The 18,114-nt window shown below is 34.9% G+C and overlaps 1 protein-coding gene across 1 annotated transcript in view; it reads right to left on the reverse strand.

The window, feature by feature from the left end:
- Positions 1-744: 744 nt before the first annotated feature.
- Positions 745-18,114, reverse strand: part of Nmd3 (60S ribosomal export protein NMD3) — a 64,132-nt gene continuing 46,762 nt past the window's right edge. The window contains exons 8-11 of the mRNA XM_089088743.1: positions 15,990-16,141; positions 13,589-13,704; positions 10,169-10,342; positions 745-2,631 (exon numbers count right to left, since the gene is read on the reverse strand). Of these exons, the coding sequence (XP_088944869.1) occupies positions 2,421-2,631; positions 10,169-10,342; positions 13,589-13,704; positions 15,990-16,141 (653 nt within the window). The 3' untranslated portion in view covers positions 745-2,420. The remainder of the gene's footprint in view (positions 2,632-10,168; positions 10,343-13,588; positions 13,705-15,989; positions 16,142-18,114) is intronic.

An 18,114-nucleotide genomic window follows, 5' to 3' on the forward strand; every position in this document is an offset into this window, starting at 1 on the left:
AAAAAAAAACTGTTGAAAATGACTAAGGAATAGAAAATATCCGTAAATAGGGTTAAAACAGGTGTCTTCCCAGCTTTGCCACCCAAGAGAATTCTTACAATTTCTCCCCTTCCCTCCACTTTAAAGGTAATATGGTATAAAATATTATAAAATAAAATATTATAAAATAAAATATTAGATTTTAAATTCTAAGAGGCAATCGGTAAATAAAATACTTGCAAAGACCAACACCAGGTATTTTTGCACTCTAAAATGCTTTTCAGAAAGTACTACCCAAACTTTAGCGCAAAGACCGGAGATACAGGGAGACGACAGCCTTACTCATATACAGAACATTTTTGGTTCCTTTTAAGTTTTAACCCTGATTTTTAATTTCGTTTGAGAAAAACTTGCTTAAAAAAAATTTAATTTACTAGTAATAAGACCAACATGATACCCTTTTTTCAAATATAAACTTAGTGCTAATTCTGGCATTCATGTCATCTTACGCAAGTGTGCAAAAAAAAAAAAAAAAAAAAAAATGCCCAGCTCAAGAGTATCATCGCTGCCACTCCTACAGGGCGCATCTGGCATTTTTAAAGTTCTGAGATAGTAACCATCAATCATTTGCTAAGCTTTTCTATCAGGTTAGGTCAGTAGGATCAAAGTAGGATTAAACAAAGACTGTCCGGCAGATCTTTCTTTTGCGAAGAGTTTCTTAGAATGAAGAAAACAAGTTTTGGCAAATATCCCAGAAGTTTTATTATCAGATAGAAAGTTACAGCAACGATATATGGTAATTCATTGATCACTTAAAAACTGGCACTAACCACATTAACTTTCCATTACCAATGTGGAGTCGTCTTTAAGTTCACCAAATTTCTGCTAGAGCGACCTTTCTCATCGTCCCACTCAGTGCGACAACTGATTTCTTAAAGGACGAAAATACTATCCAAGATTCAGAACCCCTTTCTTGTGATAGGGGTTCTGATGAATACTACATCCGAGCAGGATTAAAATCATCTTGATCTAAGTAATTTTTCTATTAAATTTTGGAAACAAATTTGTTGTACTCTGCTAATAAGTGCAATTTTTGACACTCAATCTTGCAGTCCAATAGCTCTCCAATCTTCATCTATACATTTTGAAGCATTATCCATCAGTCTTGTATAAACTAGAAGGTTAAACTTCCAAAAACCGTCATATTTTGGAAATAAAGCAACACAGAGCGATAAAGCGAACCTTTAAACACATCCCTAAGAGAAAATAACGTCATAGCCGAATACAAATCAATATACTTGACAAGACCCATATAGAAGATTTTCTTGAGAGCCAAATAATGTAGAAGTATGATGATCAGTTTATGTGTAGTATGATTTTGTGTTCTGTAAGTAGATAGGAAGGGGGAGGGAGGGGGGAACTTCGCCAACATTGTTTTTCAGTAGTTGAATTGCGCACCATTTAATATAAATTTACATGGTGGGGGATTGGGTAAGAGGATTGGATAATTTTGCTACTCAAACCCTGATTATACCCGCCCATATTTACCCTGATTAATGCTCATTTCGTCCCCAAAGTCTTTAACAACTGAGATGTTACGTACCTGGTTCGATATCAAAAGGCTCTGATGAACTCAACAAACCCCGGAAGGAAGTCTGGTAAATATGGGTATGGGTAATTAGGGTAAATATGGACAAGACATGACGGTAATTATGGGTAAATATGGGTACGGGTAATTAGCTTAAATGTGGACGCGTAATAATGGACGCGACCACATTCCTGGCAAGATGGCAACCATTTCTCTCTACGGCTAATATTCGTTTTACAGTGGCATCGGTAAAAGACGTCAGTCCATTCCGGACAATGGCAAACACGAGTGTCACGAAGGAAAATAAGATGTAAGCAAGAGTTGAAAAGGAGCCTTTGGAAATATATATATTGATAGTGAAATAGTTAAAATACGAAAACCAGTTTAAATCTTTTCCTTATAATGTCCTTCTTCTTGAGAGGTTTCACTGCAAATTTTACAAAAATTTGATTTAACTATTTATTGTTTTTTCACCGCGAAGAAACAATCTTAACGGGTTTTCAATACCCGAGAGCACACAAGTGCTAAAATTAAATCAACCAAATAGAATTAATATTTTGAATATTTAAAATAATCCCGCAGTCTGGAGTTGTTTTTAAATTATCTGTCAAGTACTGTTAACTTAAAACTGAAGGGTATGTATACCCACTCCTTTTTTTAGTTGGCTACATAAGCTTGATTGAATATTAAAGAAATTTCAACCTAACAAACGGTTATTTACCCCGTTTTTTTTTTCCAAAGAAGAAATTTTGGTCACTTTCAGATATGGTTTACACCTCATTAGCACTACAGGAGAATAGTTCTAACTGATTAGCAATAAAATCATTCCGGACCAATATTTTAATATGGCAAATCATTCCAGCATAGCTGCCCCTTCTTCCCCAGTAGCATCAGTTCCAATATGTAAATCTTCCAACATTTCTTCAAGGCCAATTTCTGGTACTTCCTCTGCTTCTTGAGCAACTAGTTTTCTCTGTTCCATCTTTTTGGTATCCTTGTAAATAGCAATATTCTGTCGAAGACCAGGGTCCTCTTCAAGGTCTTCAAGGAAATCCATATAGTCCCTGAAAATTTATTTACAATTGGAGTAGTAAATTCACAGTAATTGATAAACATCCTTCAAAAATATTGTTAATGTGATAGAATAGGTTGTTAACTTCTAGTACTACTAATATTTTGAGACCTCATATGAGGCTCCAACGATTTTCGGAGCCCTCTCCCCATCTTTCTAAAATCCGGTCTCGATACTAGCACTTGATACCGTCAAGCATATACCTAGACCTTAAAATATTTTTTTTTAAAGACAGTGAAAGATGGAGGAAGAAAGAGGAGAGAGAGTGAGAAAAAGAGATAGAGAGGGATAGAGAGAAGGCAAGAGAGAAAGAGAGGGAGAGAGAAAGAATACATTGTCTGTTTTGAATAAGTTACAAATATTTCAATAGAATAAACAAATAGATTACAGCATTGTATCTAGGAGTCTTTAATCCTAATGAGGACGAAATTGTGGAGGGAAGGGATTTGCAAACTTACACAGGTGGATATTTCAACCAATAGTGTCACACAAATCGGTGTTTATACACTTCAGGAAAAATGAGACAAACTATAATGAGATATTGGCGATTTCTTAACTATATTGAAAATTTTAAGCTTGGAAGAAGATATACAGACTCCCTAAGAATATAAGGATTGGGTTGCCTATTTTTGAAAATAATGTATTTTAACGATTAGCTTCTTCTGAAAAAATACACACATTTTCACTTGATTTCAAGACCACGATTTACCACCAGGCTCCAAAAGGTATGGTACCCCCTCCCCCCCCCCCAAAGCGTTGGCAAATCCTGAGATCTTATTCAAAATTTGAAAATGGTTTCCATTAGAAAAAAATTAAGAATTTAGCACTTTCGCGTTCTTTATAAGACTTTAAAAAAGAGAAAACGAGATTAGCAAGTGCCCAAGAAGTCCGAGGTGATTTTTCAGTTTTGGTGTCCTATCAAGTTATATTGTGCATTACATTTAAGACTATAAAACTATATTCCACATTTTATATTAATCTTTTTTGTCACAATATCTCCTGAAATGCTAACTAAATAGCTGTTAAGGCTAGCTGTAAATAGCTGTTAGTTATAAGGCTAACTAAAAAGCTTCCCCAGATTCCTCCAGGTACCCATTTAGAGTGGGTTCGACTCTGGCTGAGCTTACAGAGTCACACCACTGACCCTCGTTCCAAAACAAATAACCAGCAACAGCAGGACTCAAACCCCCAGGCATCCGTATAAGTCTGGAGCGCTAAACACTCGGCTAGGACGGACTCGATCTGAACATATCTCTATGAATATAAGTCCCTAAACGGAAATACATTATAAAATGGAGACAATGTCGAATTGTGGCCTTTGCTGCCCTTCATTAAAGAATTTTCTAAAGATTACCTTTTAAACCATATCCAACTAAAGAAGTAGCGGCACTACAACCCGGTATAAATATCTCAATGGTTAGGCAGAACAATAACACATTTGTCACTGTAAAAAGCGAATCTCCTTTTCCCTGAGTTGAATTAAAAGCTCTAATTAGCAGTAAAATTTCGGTTCTTTTTCAAGCAGACCTTCTTAGCAGACTGCCCAGGGGTCGAGAATCCTCAGAATGTCACGGGTTAAAACATTGGCTGTAGCCTTTCGCTTTTTTTTAGTAAGTAAGTAAGTAAGTTTATTTGTAATCCGCAATATAAAATAAATGCGGACTAAAAAAAGAAAAAAACGAACAAAATAATATAATTCACAAGGAAATAAGAAGGAACACACAACATTAATAAAGGTAAAAAAAGGTAAAGAATACGGCATTTGACTTTGCAGTCCCTACCGGCGGTGCTGATCTCCGTTTCTTGGCCCTTCAGCCAGAAAGTGCAATGGGGGGTTGGGGGCCCACCATCCTGTGCTTTTACACACCCTTCCTGTTTACCCTCCCCAGATTTCTCCAGGTATCCATTTAATGTTGAGTCGACTCTGGTTGAGTCGACACTGACCCCCGTCCCAAACCAAATAATTGGGTACACTAGCATTCGAACCCTCGTCCTTTCAGGCAAAAGATCAACATAAATAACGTAACTGAATCCACTGAATCACTGATCTGGAAAGAAATAAGTAAGAGGATCACTGGGACATATCTTCTTTGGAGTATTGGTCTTCAGGTTCTTAGCGACATTATCAAGCAGCACTAGAGGTTCAATAAATCCAAAATGAGAAATAATCCTGTTATTCCCCTACCATCTTGGTAAATATAGCAGGAATTTATAATATTTAAAATAGCCTCTCCTTAGCTGAAGACGGTCTTTTTTTCCGCATTAGAGGCTGAAAACCGGAAAGAGAAAGAATTGTAGGAGAACAAAAACTATGGTAAAGCTTACATAAGCCTCGGCGGTTGTACCTTCCTCCATTAGGCGAGGTTTTACCCTATGAAATACGAATACACTGCAGATCACTAGCAACCAGAGACGAGCATGTAGTCAAAAGTGTATCAGAAAAAGTAATCCCAAGCCATTTTAACTTTGAGACACACCCGAGTAGCGTTGTACCCACATGTAAAGGAGCAGGGGTAGAAATATTAAAACACAGAAACTCGCATTTTGATGCATTTACGTTTAGATTCTTTGTGAGGCCGGACCTAGTATGACTAACTAGCAGTACATCATCAGCATAAGCAACATGACTAACAGCAGCATTTTCTACAAACACAGTAGGAGACAGCACACCACCTTGCCTGACTCCCTTCTTTACTGAAATAGGCTCAGATGTATCAGACATCTATTGTAACCGAACCAATGAATTGAAATGGCGATATTGAAGAATCTTTACGACGGAAGAATTGACTCCTGCTCTAAATAAGCAATGAAGCGCTTGCGAATGCACAGCGCTGTCAAAAGCGCCCGAGATATCAACCGAGCAAAACTAAATTGGCATTTTTTGCATTTTTACTGAGACTAGCAACTGACCAAGTACATGATGGGCTTGAGAACAACTAAAACCAGCTCTAAACCCAACTTGATAATCAGAAAAATCACATTTATTACAAATTACAGGCAATGCGGCATACTCGAACAGATTGCTATTGAAGTTGGACACTTTATTTGGTCTATAACTGCAACACTTATCTGCGTCCTTTCACTTTTTAAAAACTGATGTTACTATTCCCTAAATAAAAATATCTGTAACTAACGACTGGGTTAAATACATTTGGCCTAGGGGCTGAATGTGTGTTAACAATAATGGATACTTAATGGCGAAGTGATTTTAACACAGACCATCCATATCAGGAGCACTTGATTTCTTAACCCTCTTTAAAGCCTGAATAGATATCCCCACCAGATATTGACAATATATGAGTTTGGTGAAAAACTTGAGGAATAGGATTAGGCAATAAGGAAGAAAACATGGACTTGATAAAATGATTAAATGTAGAAAAACACGAGTAAAATGAACAACAAAATCACTGATTTTGATAATCGAAACGGTAGCAGGCACACACTTGCTGCTATTAGTTAAATTGGACCAAGACTTCCGATCCGAGGGGCCATCCAAAGCATTCAGGAGGGCTTGACGTAAAGAAGATCTAAACTGACGTTTCGAATTTTCTTTTAATTTGAAATATTTCGCCAGACTTGGGCCGATCACAAGCAATCCAAAGGCGATGCCAAAACTACGCGCGTTGTTTAGCTTTTTTCACTTCTGGGCACACATTCCACAACGGTTTCCTGGTGCCAAATCTAACACGTTCAACAGGAACTGAAGCTGAAGCAGCTGATGTCAAACAATGCACGAGATGGTAGTAATAAAAATTTAAAACAATCTTAGCTGTCGGTGACCTTACGGAGATTTATAGAAGGTGAAAAGAGACTTTCAGGCTTGACATCAACAAGCAAAGAACATACAAATAAACTTCAGAATTTACTCGTTTCCAATTTGGCCTATCAAACCATTTATTATGGTTAGAAGAACGGTCATAAGCCAGTAGAGCAGACGACTCATTTCACAAGTTAGAGGCAAGTGATCATTCTCAATTTTATCATCCAAAACAATGACAGGAGGAATCACAAGTGATCCGTTTGAAGACCATGCTCTGGACCAAGCAACTCTGAATTATGATGATTAAGTAATTTCTCAGTTAATGCTATCGCCTGAGAAACAGAAATATCATCTAAATCTTTAATAAAGCTATATTTTAAATTAAGCCCTCGGCATTTCAGATGAAAAATATTGAAAAAAAAAATTAAAAAAGAAAAAGTAAAAAGCCATATAAAAACCCAAGACTGGCAGAAATAAAGTCATAGTACCAAGGACTCAAGGATCCCTAGGGATTAAGGGATCAAGCTTCGCTTTGTCAATTTTAAATTCTTGGTCAACCTGCCTGAGACTCTAGGCAGGCGTGCCTTTCCAGAAACTAACACACAAGTATTTGTCCAATAAGAGAGTCATACTTACTCCCGCCATTTACAGGTGTCATTTGAACATTTGCCTCTCAATTACTCGGACTATCTGTCTTGGTTTTTTCTACAATTAGCCATGTCTTGATGCCTACTGCAAGATACTTGGTTTTCAATTCAAAATTCAACGGACTCAATGCAAGTAATTGAAAATAAAGTATTTTGTAGTAGGCATCAAGACATGGCTAATTGTAGAAAAAGCCAAGGCAGATAGTCCGAGTAATTGAGAGGCAAATGTTCAAATGGCACGATTAACTGGCGGGAGTAAGTATGACTCTTTTATTGGATAGGTAGTTTTTCTTATCTCTGTCACAACACAATATTGATTTCATATTGTTTTATTTGCTGTAGAAATTAAAACCATTCGGATATAGAACGTTTGGGTATTTTTGAACCATTCAAATGAAAAATGTTTGTCAAAAGCCTTTCGTTTTTTTTGTGACAGTCGTTCATACCATATTGTAAATCATTATTTGCATCCACTTACGTAGACAACGATTCTAAATCGTATATACCATCAATTTCAGGCTCTTTTTAATCCTTATTTACCTTTTAATTTTTCAACTTTACAAATAGTTTTATAATCTTTGTCTTTTTTTTAGTCTTATTTACTCTTTTAGTTGTTATTTAGTTCTTACTTAGAGAATTAAATAAAAAAAGTTTTTTTTTAACTGAAAGTAAGGAACGACGGTAAAACTTAAAACGAACAGAAATTATTCCGTTTATGAAGGGTGTCCCCTCCCCACGCCTCGCTCTTTACGCTAAATTTTTTTATTGTTAAAAAAAATAGAGTTGTGAGAAAGTCAAACTTTAGCGTAAAGAGCTAGGCGTGAGGAGGGGACAGCCTCCTTCATAAACGGAATAATTTCTGTTCGTTTTAAGTTTTAACGTCGTTCCTAACTTTCAGTTAAAAAAAAACTTGTTTTTTTTTATTTAATTTTTGAACGTTTTTGAATTAATGCAGGTTTTGATTTTGGCTCACCGTACATGAATAACTAAAACAAAATTTGAATATTAATTTTACTTTTATATGGTTAAATGACTATGTCGAAACTTTTTTAATTTTATTTACGAATATTTTTATTAGTAATAAATATACGTAACATACGAATTAACTTACGTAACGAACTTCTATATTCATAGATTTTTAATGCGTATATTAGGGGGTTCGCCCCCTAGTCAATACCTTTCTCTTTAAGCTAACGTTCGAATTTTGTTCAAATTCTTTAAAAATGACCCCTTAATCACAATCAGTTGATCAGTTGAAAAACTTTTTTTTTTATTTAATTTCTGATCTTTTTCTTTAATAATGCTGGGAAATCCGGCGCCCCTTCATAGCAATGTCCGTTCCTCCATGAAAACTTCCTTCATTGAAAGATCCTCCCACATAACCCCCCCCCCTCCCCACCTACCAGAAAAAAATCCCCTCTGAAAACGTCTGTATACTTCCCAATAACCAATACTATTTGTTAACATTGGGTAAAGTTCATAACTTTCAGTCCTCCCCCCGGGGACTTAGGGGGATTAAGTCATCCTAAAAGACATTGTTATCATATTTTGGACCATGCTGAACAAAATGAGTATCTCAAAATTTTGATCGGGTGACTTTGGGGAAAAATGAGCGTGGGAGGGGGCCTAGTTGCCCTCCATTTTTTTTGGTCACTTAAAAAGGGCACTAGAAGTTTAAATTTCCGTTCCAATCAGCCCTCCAACGATATTCTAGGACCATTGGGTCAATACGATCATCCCTGGGGAAAAAAAACAACAAAAAAACAAATAAACACGCATCCGTGACCTATCTTCTGGCAAACAATACAAAATTCCACATTTCTTCGATAGGAGCTTGAAACCTCTACAGTAGGGTTCTCTGATACGCTGAATATGATGTTGTGATGTTCATTACGGTTCTATAACTTTAGGGGTTCTTTCTTCCTTTTTTCAAAAATAAGGCACATATCCTCAAGTGCGTAACTTTTGATGGGTAAGACTAAACTTGATGAAACTTTTATATTTGAAATCAGCATTAAAAACAAATTCTTTTTATGGATCTATCGGTATAAAAATTCCTTTTTTTAGAGTTTCGGTTACCATTGAGCTGGGTCGCTCCTTACTTATAGTTCGTTACCACGAACTGTTTGATTATTTTATGAGTCGTTATAACACTTTCGGTATTATTTGCGATTACTAAATATCTTTAAAATATTAATTTGAAAATTCATGAGATTTAATTTGGTTATTCCGAATTGCGTCGAGTGAATCTGCAAAAAACCAGCCAAATATTTTGCTTCTATGAGATTGGCAATCTTTCAAACCAAAAAGATAATTTTTAACCAAAACACACAACAGAATAATACTGTTTTGCAGGTCAGTTTTTACACTACCAAATACCATATATATTGACAATTGTTTACCTCCAACACCGGTTCATCAAGTCCTTGACATCTCTCCTTTATATTAAGAAGTAAAAATCTCATAGAAAATGTATTTATTTTAAATATTGAAAATGTTGTTGGGATTCTGGACCACTATGAAGCCATTGATAATTTTTCAAAAAATACCCTACCTAACAAAAAGAAAGAGAAACAAGTTCTCATACCTACATGGGAGGACGGAAAGAAATATAGAAAAACAAAATAAAAACAATATTAAAAGGCAAGAAGAAATGAACAAGGAAAATAAAAATTGCCAATATGAAACAGAATACATTTACGGAAGGTAAAATTTTATCTAAAATGTTAGAGAATACGATAACGGTTTTAAAAGGTGCAACATGCCCACCTTTTCCACTAAATGCATCCGTGAAGAATGGACTATTTGCACAATCTGTCCCCTCTGTAGGCACATTTTCCTGATCAATCTTGGTGATATGACAATCTCAAACTTCGATCCGATGCCATAGGGGCAAAGGGAACATCCGGAAATAACAAAAGCATAGAAATGACGTTGGCTGTCCTTTAATATCCTATGGCACTTAAAATAAGCGCTATAAATGTCAACTTGCGATCAAATGAGACCCCTTTGGTGTTTCTACGATAATCTTTTCTATACGAAGGCAAGAAAAAAAAATGAGATAAATCCATCTTAAAGGGGAGTTTATCCTCTTTAGATAAATATGTACACTCAAAACATACCTATTGACACTACCCTTATCTTCAACATCAAGATGTTTCAGCTTCCAAATTCTTCGTCGGTTTCTCAATGCTTTATCAGGGAAGTGCTTTTTAACCAAAAGAACGTCAGGAACGTAGTCTTTCTTCAGACTTTCAAAATTCGAATCGTTGACGTTACTATTCAGAAGATCAAATCTGTAAATAAAACATTCGACCTATCAATCCATTCTGCAATGAGTAAAAAATATTAAAGGAAACCACCCCTTTAATCAATATTTCCAAAAACAATCGATAGAGAAAATACTGGGGTCAACTTGGTGGAAGTGATGAAAAACTTGAGAACCATGGCTAATTAAACAAAAAGCCAATACAGATAGCCTCTGTGAGAGGCAAAGCGGGTATAACTTTTTCAGAGTTGTACAAAAAAAGATTCATTTCACTTGTTGATGGGTAGTCTATCGTCCAAACTAGGGCAGAATGAAGGTATATAGGCATAGAGTAAGGGTAACTCAAATATTCTATCAGTTCTGTTGGAAAACCTACAGTAGCCTCTATTCCAATTTAATCCGACACTTCGCCTTCAATAACAAGAAAGGAAAACATCTTCAACCAAAAATATCCCCACATTCTGGCGTATACGAGTTCATATGCCAGCAATGCCAAGTGAGTTCAGAAGAACATTGTCTTTCGAGGATAATAATTTCACTGACAGGCAAATATTACATCGTGCATACTTACATATATTTTCATATACACGTTTCACACATATATATAAGCACATATCTATAAGACAAATATTATAAGCAAAATTTTATACTAAAAAGCTTAGGAGCAAATAGGCCACATCTTTGGGGGATGGAAATCATAGGGCTTTCCTTGTAATGGGGGAAGGAGGGGGGAGGGCAATATCCGCAAAGACAGAGAAGAGTCATCTATTCTAAGACTGGTTTAGCAACTGCACATATTTTGAAGCGTTTTTTATTTTGCACCTGCTTTTGACCTAGCATATTTATTTGCAAGACTAACGTTTATTTTGAGCTTTTTTACGCTGATTAATTAAAAGGTCTACAGACACAGCGTTTTCTTCAAGCGTGTTAAGAGCGCTGGACAGAGCGCTCATGTCTGAATGATAAGCTGGCTTTTTCACAAAAACATAGCGTATTCTTGGCAAATTATTTTAAATTTCAGAAATATGAACACTTAGCCGGGACAATTTGCTTAACCAAACCATCAAGCAGCATGTTAAGCGAGGTATAAACAGCTTCATAAATCTTCTGTGAAAATATACCCAAATGCTTATAAAATTTCTCAAACTTAAAAGTCAGCCTAAAAACACTCGAAATATGATAAAATATAGTTTCGAGCTCATCTAGCCTTGGTCAGCGTACTAACTAATAGCTTGGTCAAATAAAATTTCTACTTGGAGCATTACATGTCCAACGTATTTAAAATACTCGCGAATAAAACACTACCTTTTCTATGAAAAACTCAGCTTATCATCCACGATGTCAATTCACGAAAATTTATAGGGAGGGTGGGGGGGGGGACATAAATTATTTTTCAAAATACAATGGGGACGAGTTTGTAATTTTTTCCAATGAAAACGCCGAAAAAACATTTTCCAATGAAAGTACGTTGGGTTTAGGGGGGTGGCAAGAGGAGAGAGTACCCCCCTCCCCAATTGACGCCACTGCTTACCATCCAGGCATGTGAGGTCTTAGAACACTGATAGGAACACTAAGCCTATTCAGATCTTAGACTTTGCAGAATTAAGATGGAAGCAACATAATTACAAACAATAGCATCAAAATCGGACGGAATCAAATAAACAAAAGAATTAAGTTTGACAAAGATAACAAAGGCGACGAAACCAATATAAGGTAGAAATCCAAATTAAAGACATAGCTTATTTTAGTAGCGAATGAGTACCTAGCCTAGACTCAGTTCATTTTTGCAGTAAGTCAAGACTTAACTCGTTTCACAACGTTTCAACAAAACTATTTTTTTTTTCACTGGATGAGGAATTGCCTCATTTTTGCAACGAATCAGGATTTAGTTTGTTTTTGCAACGAATTAGTGATTAGCTCGTTTTTCGCACTGTGTCACCAAATAAAAAAGCAAACCATTTTAAAATAATGAAAAAAAAAAAAAACAGCTCCAAAATCTATATAGGTTAGCACATTGCTTCCCAGCCTGTGGTACGCGTACCCCCTGAGCCTGTGAGGGGGTACGCAAAAATGATTAAATCATTAATGGCGAAAAACAATGAAACACAAAACAGGGCACGAACAATGAAAGAATTTAACAGCATTGGCGAAGTGTCTTAAAAGCCCTGTAGTGTCTGTTGCCAGTCCAAAGCTCAGTACTTGTTAAGAGGGCATTTTCTTCCCATGCATTTATCAAGAACAAACATAGAAATAAAGTTGATGCATATTTAAACTTGATGCAGATGCAGATTAAATAAACTTGATGCAGCTGCAGATTTAAGGCTTTGCCTCTCATCATTTGGTCCAGATTTTAAAAATCTCAGCTTGAAGCTCAAGGATCTCATTGAGAAGTATTAAGTTTCCTGTCCATACATTTAAGTAGTTTTCTGTTCATAAATGTTCATGCTAAATTGTTCGAAAAATAACAATGCAAAATTTTCTTACACAGTGTTCTTCTTCTCATGATTTTCGTTTGAAAAAACCTTTTAGTTAGATGATAATTAAACCCTTTTAGACCTTAATGATGATTTTAATCTAATGATTGAACCTAATGATGATGACCCCAATTTAATAAAACGTTATCAATTTGTTGATTATGTTCATTATTTACAGCTTATTTAAATTTTGATTAATTAGGAGAATCTCTTGTATTACAGTTCTGTATTTTTTGTCCCATTGGATATTTCTAGGCAAAGTAGGGTCCAGCTTCCAAGTCGTGAAGTGGCTTGCCCTGGCTATTCTATGGACATTCTACTGGCTTTCGGGTTTTCCTTGATGTAAGGATACACCTTCATTCAGGTACATAATCATCGTTGCATCACTGGAGGAGGCAATTTGGATCTTTTTCGACGTTTTATTCTATGGTCCAAACTATTCAATTTCTTATTCTTCTTCTCTTTTTCTTATTCTTCTAGTCTTACTTCTCACTTTTGTTTTGTAGTATTTATAAAAAAGAAATCCGAATTTAGACAAACTTTTAACATCAATTAAACTGAGATCCATTAGATAGCACTGACTATTCTAAATTTCCATTTGTAACCTTAAAATATTTTTGCCTTACAAACTGTTTCTAGCCTTATTTCTATTCTAGCCTAGAACTTTATTTTTATTCTCACAAAGCGTAAGAAAATCCATACGACTATTAAAGACCATAATCATCGTCTTCTTTTTTTAAAAGAATTATCTAATTTAAATTTAGCTTCATCAAGTACTTTTTAAAATTAAGGACACATACCCCAAGACTGAATCACCAGGCCTCAGAAGATGACCTAAATGTGTCTTGCAGTGAATTGGATTGTCATTCAATCCCAAGTCTGTTGCTTTGACAACCCAAATGTCAGCTAATTCATGCTAAAAGAAAAAAGAAATGAGGAAAATCGATGAGCAAAAGGGAAAAAAAAATGCAGAATTCACACATATAAAAATCGTCTATTTTTAGATGCATTTAGAGTTGATTCCCTACACTTACTAAATAAATGAAAACAATTTTTTTCGACTGAAAGTAAGGAGCAACATTAAAACTTAAAATGAACAGAAATTATTACGTATATGAGGGGGGTCGCCCCCTAGTTAATACCTCACTCTTTACGCTAAAGTTCAAACTTTGTTCCAATTCTTTAAGAATGACCCCTCAATCACAAAGGCCGTTTAATTAGAATAGACAGCTCTTTTGAAAGTACTAAAAAAAACTTTAGCGTAAAGAGCGAGGTATTGACTAGGGGGGGGGGGTGAGCCCCCTCATATACGTAATAATTTCTGTTCGTTTTAAGTTTTAATGTTGTTCCTTACTTTCAGTTGAAAAAACTTGTTTTTTTATTTAGTTTCTGATCGTTTTTTTAAATAATGCTGAGAAATCTGGAGCCCCCTTCATAGAAATGTCCCTTAACCCATGAAAGCATCCTCCCACATTTTTGCAGATAGGAGCTTGAAACCTTTACAATAGGGTTTTCTGATACGCTGAATCTGATGGTTTGATTTTCATTAAGGTTGTACCACTTTTAGAGGGTGTTTCCCCTTTTTTCTAAAATAATGCAAGTTTTTTCATGCTCGTAACTACAGGTAAGACTAAACTTGATGAAACTTATATATTTGAAATCAGTGTAAAAATCCGATTCTTTTGATGTATCCACTGCTATCAAAATTCCGTTTTTTAGAGTTTTGGTTACTATTGAGCCGGGTCACTCCATACTTATAGTTCTTTACTACGAACTGTTTCTTCTACTCGTTAAAGAAATGGCTTCTCTCTCTGCCAGGTCATTTTAAAACTCTTATGTGCAGGCATTCGTTATTCCTGGATTTTTAAACCAATACTATTTTTACTACAATTTTGACTTTTTTACTAACTAACCGAGTTGTCGGAACTAGCAAACAACAGTAATAAGGATCCTTCCATTCTGGGCAATAACGTGATTAGGGCAAATAGTGCTAATAACGCTAAGGTAGAACGTTATTATTTTCTTTATTCGTCTTAATAATTAATAAATACCAAGTTACACTTCAGAATGGCTCGGAAAAAGAGCCAACTCTTCTTCTATAGAATCATCTTCTTCTTATTAATAGTTACACTTGTCTTATTAAATACTACCTATTATCTAATTAATTAGCAACTAATTAGTTAAGTAATATATTGAGCAACTAAGTTAGTGGATTACTGGCCGAAAAGGATGGCAATCTGTCATCCTTCATATTCAAAACTTGTCCTAGCCATCTAAACCTTTAAATTACGGTCAAGCAGCCGAGTTCACAAAACAATCCGTAGAGAGTTTCTCTGGAAAACATCTAACAAATAGTACTCCGTCTTTCGGAGGGCTCGCGTTTCAGAACTATATTTGACCACTGTCATCACTGTAGTTTCCAGCATTGTAATCTTGGTTCGCAGACTTATCTTCCTATACTTCCAAACTTTTTTCAACTTTGAAAAACACATTGGGCCCTGGCTATTCTACCTTTAACATCTACATCAAGTCTTTACTAATAATACTACCAACGTAAGTGAATCTATCAACTTGATTGCAATAACAGTATTAAGGCGAATAGAGCTAATAACACTAAATTAGAATACAATTCTATATTTCCCATTTATCTCAGTACTAAATAAATACCAAGTTACAAATCGTAACGGTTATTGACTCAGAATGAGAGGAAGGCGTGAAGTCTTCTAATCGTCTACTTTATTGTTATCTAATTATTATTAGCAGGAATATCTAAGTAAATAATTCAATATTACCTGATTAGTCAGTAATCAAATAATTAAGTAACAGATTAGCAATTTAAGTTAGTAGATTATTAACTTATTATTACAACTAGAATATCTAACAATAAGAAGATTACGAAAAGAGAGGAAGCCATAGTCTCTTGTAATTGTCTTATACATGAATTGATACACGACAAAATCATCCCTCCACGATTTCTGCATAAGGTTCCTAGCGTGTGGAACCCTTATGACGCTTACAAGGCTGTATCTAGGGGGGGGGGGGGCGGGGGGCCAGCTCGTCATTTTTGTACGACTCATAAAAACATAGCAAAAAGAAATTTTTTTTACACATTTTTAAAGTTTTTTATTACCCCCCCCCCACCGAACAAAATCCTAGATGCGCACTTGGACCCTTATCCCTTCGATTAAGACGGTATATTACCTTTGTTGAAATATGACCTTGACCAGAGAAAGTAATCCTTTCGTGATTCAAAACAGGTTCAATATCCATTACAATATATTCAATCAGTTGTTTCGTACCGGCAATAGCAGTGAAAGGATGTCTCCAATATATATGTGTCTGAACTTCGGCAGCTGTAAGAGAATGAAAACATGAAGAAATTGCCACACACAAACAATGTGAAAAATGTGAGCACTAGAAAATATTAAATACATTTTTGAATTCAGTGTCTTAGGTAGGGTTAGAATATCTTTCATCAGTAGTTCATTTTTTTCGGCCAGAACAGTTAGAATTTACAAGAAAATACACTTTTACAGATTGTTACGTAAAAAATAATTTATAGAAGAATTTCATTCCATAGGCTGAAGATTTCCAGAAAGTCAAACCTGTTAGTGATGCAACGCATGAACACACGTAGGATCTAAAAATTCTTGGTTTAAGACTTATTTTCAAAATTGCTGCCCTAACTTTTCAACAATATCCGAGTTACATTCAAATAGTCCATAAAGATTTAAAACGAGATTGTAAGCAAATTGCTCACAAGGATAGCTGGTACTGCCACCATAAGTTAAAAAAATATTTACAGTTGAATGTTAGCATGCGGTAACTATGTGTAACCTTTGGCTGAATAAAATTATTCTTTGTAAACAGTATATTTGGTAATCTTTGTTGTTCTTTATGTGCACAGTTTGCACGACTTGTGAGACAAAAAATAGTACCCTGTACAAGGGTATAGGGTACTAAAAAATTATTCTTTGTGAACAGTATATTTGGTAATCTTTGTTGTCCTTTATGTGCACAGTTTGCACGACTTGTGAGACAAAAAATAGTACCCTGTACAAGGGTATAGGGTACTATAAAATTATTCTTTGTGAACAGTATATTTGGTAATCTTTGTTGTCCTTTATGTGCACAGTTTGCATGACTTGTGAGACAAAAAAATAGTACCCTGTACAAGGGCAGTTAAAGAATTTGTGTTAGGGAGGGAGGGTTACTAAACTTGAGCTCCTCCATTCGCATTTTCACCCCTTATCCCTATAATTAGTAGAAATTTCGAAATCCCAAGAAGTACATGCCCCTTAAAATGTCCCCTTGATCCTGTAGCTTAAAAGCTGATGTAATAGAGAAAGAACTGAGATTATTTTTGTATCCAGATCCCAAGAGTTAGCCAAAAACAAGTCAAAGACCTAAGTCAACTGTTCCACAGTGTTAACATTATTATAAGTATTATTGTTATTTAAAATTAATTAAAAAAAATTTTTCCACAAAATAAGTTTTTCAAAGAAAAGTAAAGAACTATTAAACAAAAAATTAGCAAAAATAAAATAAAACAATCTACAAAGCGTGAAACTACCACAAATCAGCATCGATAAATAAATGAAACCCAAAACGAACAGAAATTACAATAAATAACCGAGTCAAATTTAAAACGAGCAGAAATTAACATAAGTTGAGCGCAAAACCCCTATGCCTTCTCAAGGCCAGAACAAAATTTGCACTTTACTGAAAAAAACATAAATGTTTTTACTTTTATAACTTTAATAAATCAAATAATATTAACATTTTGATTACTAAATTTCAGTATATGTATATTAAACTGACAATGCACATTCATTTGTATTTTTTCATCAAAGCGCAATTTTTGTCCTGACCATGGGAAGGCACAGGGATTTTGCGTCTAACTTATGTTAATTTTTGCTTGTTTTAAGCTCGACTTAGTTATTCATTGTAATTTCTATATATTCTGGGTTTCATTTATTTATCAATACTGATTTGCAGTAGGTTCACACTTGGTAGATTATTTGATTTTATTTTTGCTCATTTTTTGTTTAATAGTTCTTTACTTTTCTTTGAAAAACTTATTTTGTGGAATTTTTTTTTAAAATTAATTTCTGTTCGTTTTATATTGACATAGTCTTTTCAGGGAAAAATAAAATAATACTTTAAATCTTTTCGTTTTTTAAGACTTTATAGTTTGGCCTGCTATTTTTATGATGGAGAAAAACTTCAGCAATTTTTAACACCATACACACTTTTATAAATCTGGACACAAATAGTACTGCTTAATTTAGTTTCATACCTCCTCTAGTTGACCTGAAATAGAAAA

The sequence above is a fragment of the Artemia sp. Qi Xiang Cuo genome, chromosome 5 (assembly GCF_049724085.1).
Source record: "Artemia sp. Qi Xiang Cuo chromosome 5, ASM4972408v1, whole genome shotgun sequence".
Classification (NCBI taxonomy): domain Eukaryota; kingdom Metazoa; phylum Arthropoda; class Branchiopoda; order Anostraca; family Artemiidae; genus Artemia; species Artemia sp. Qi Xiang Cuo.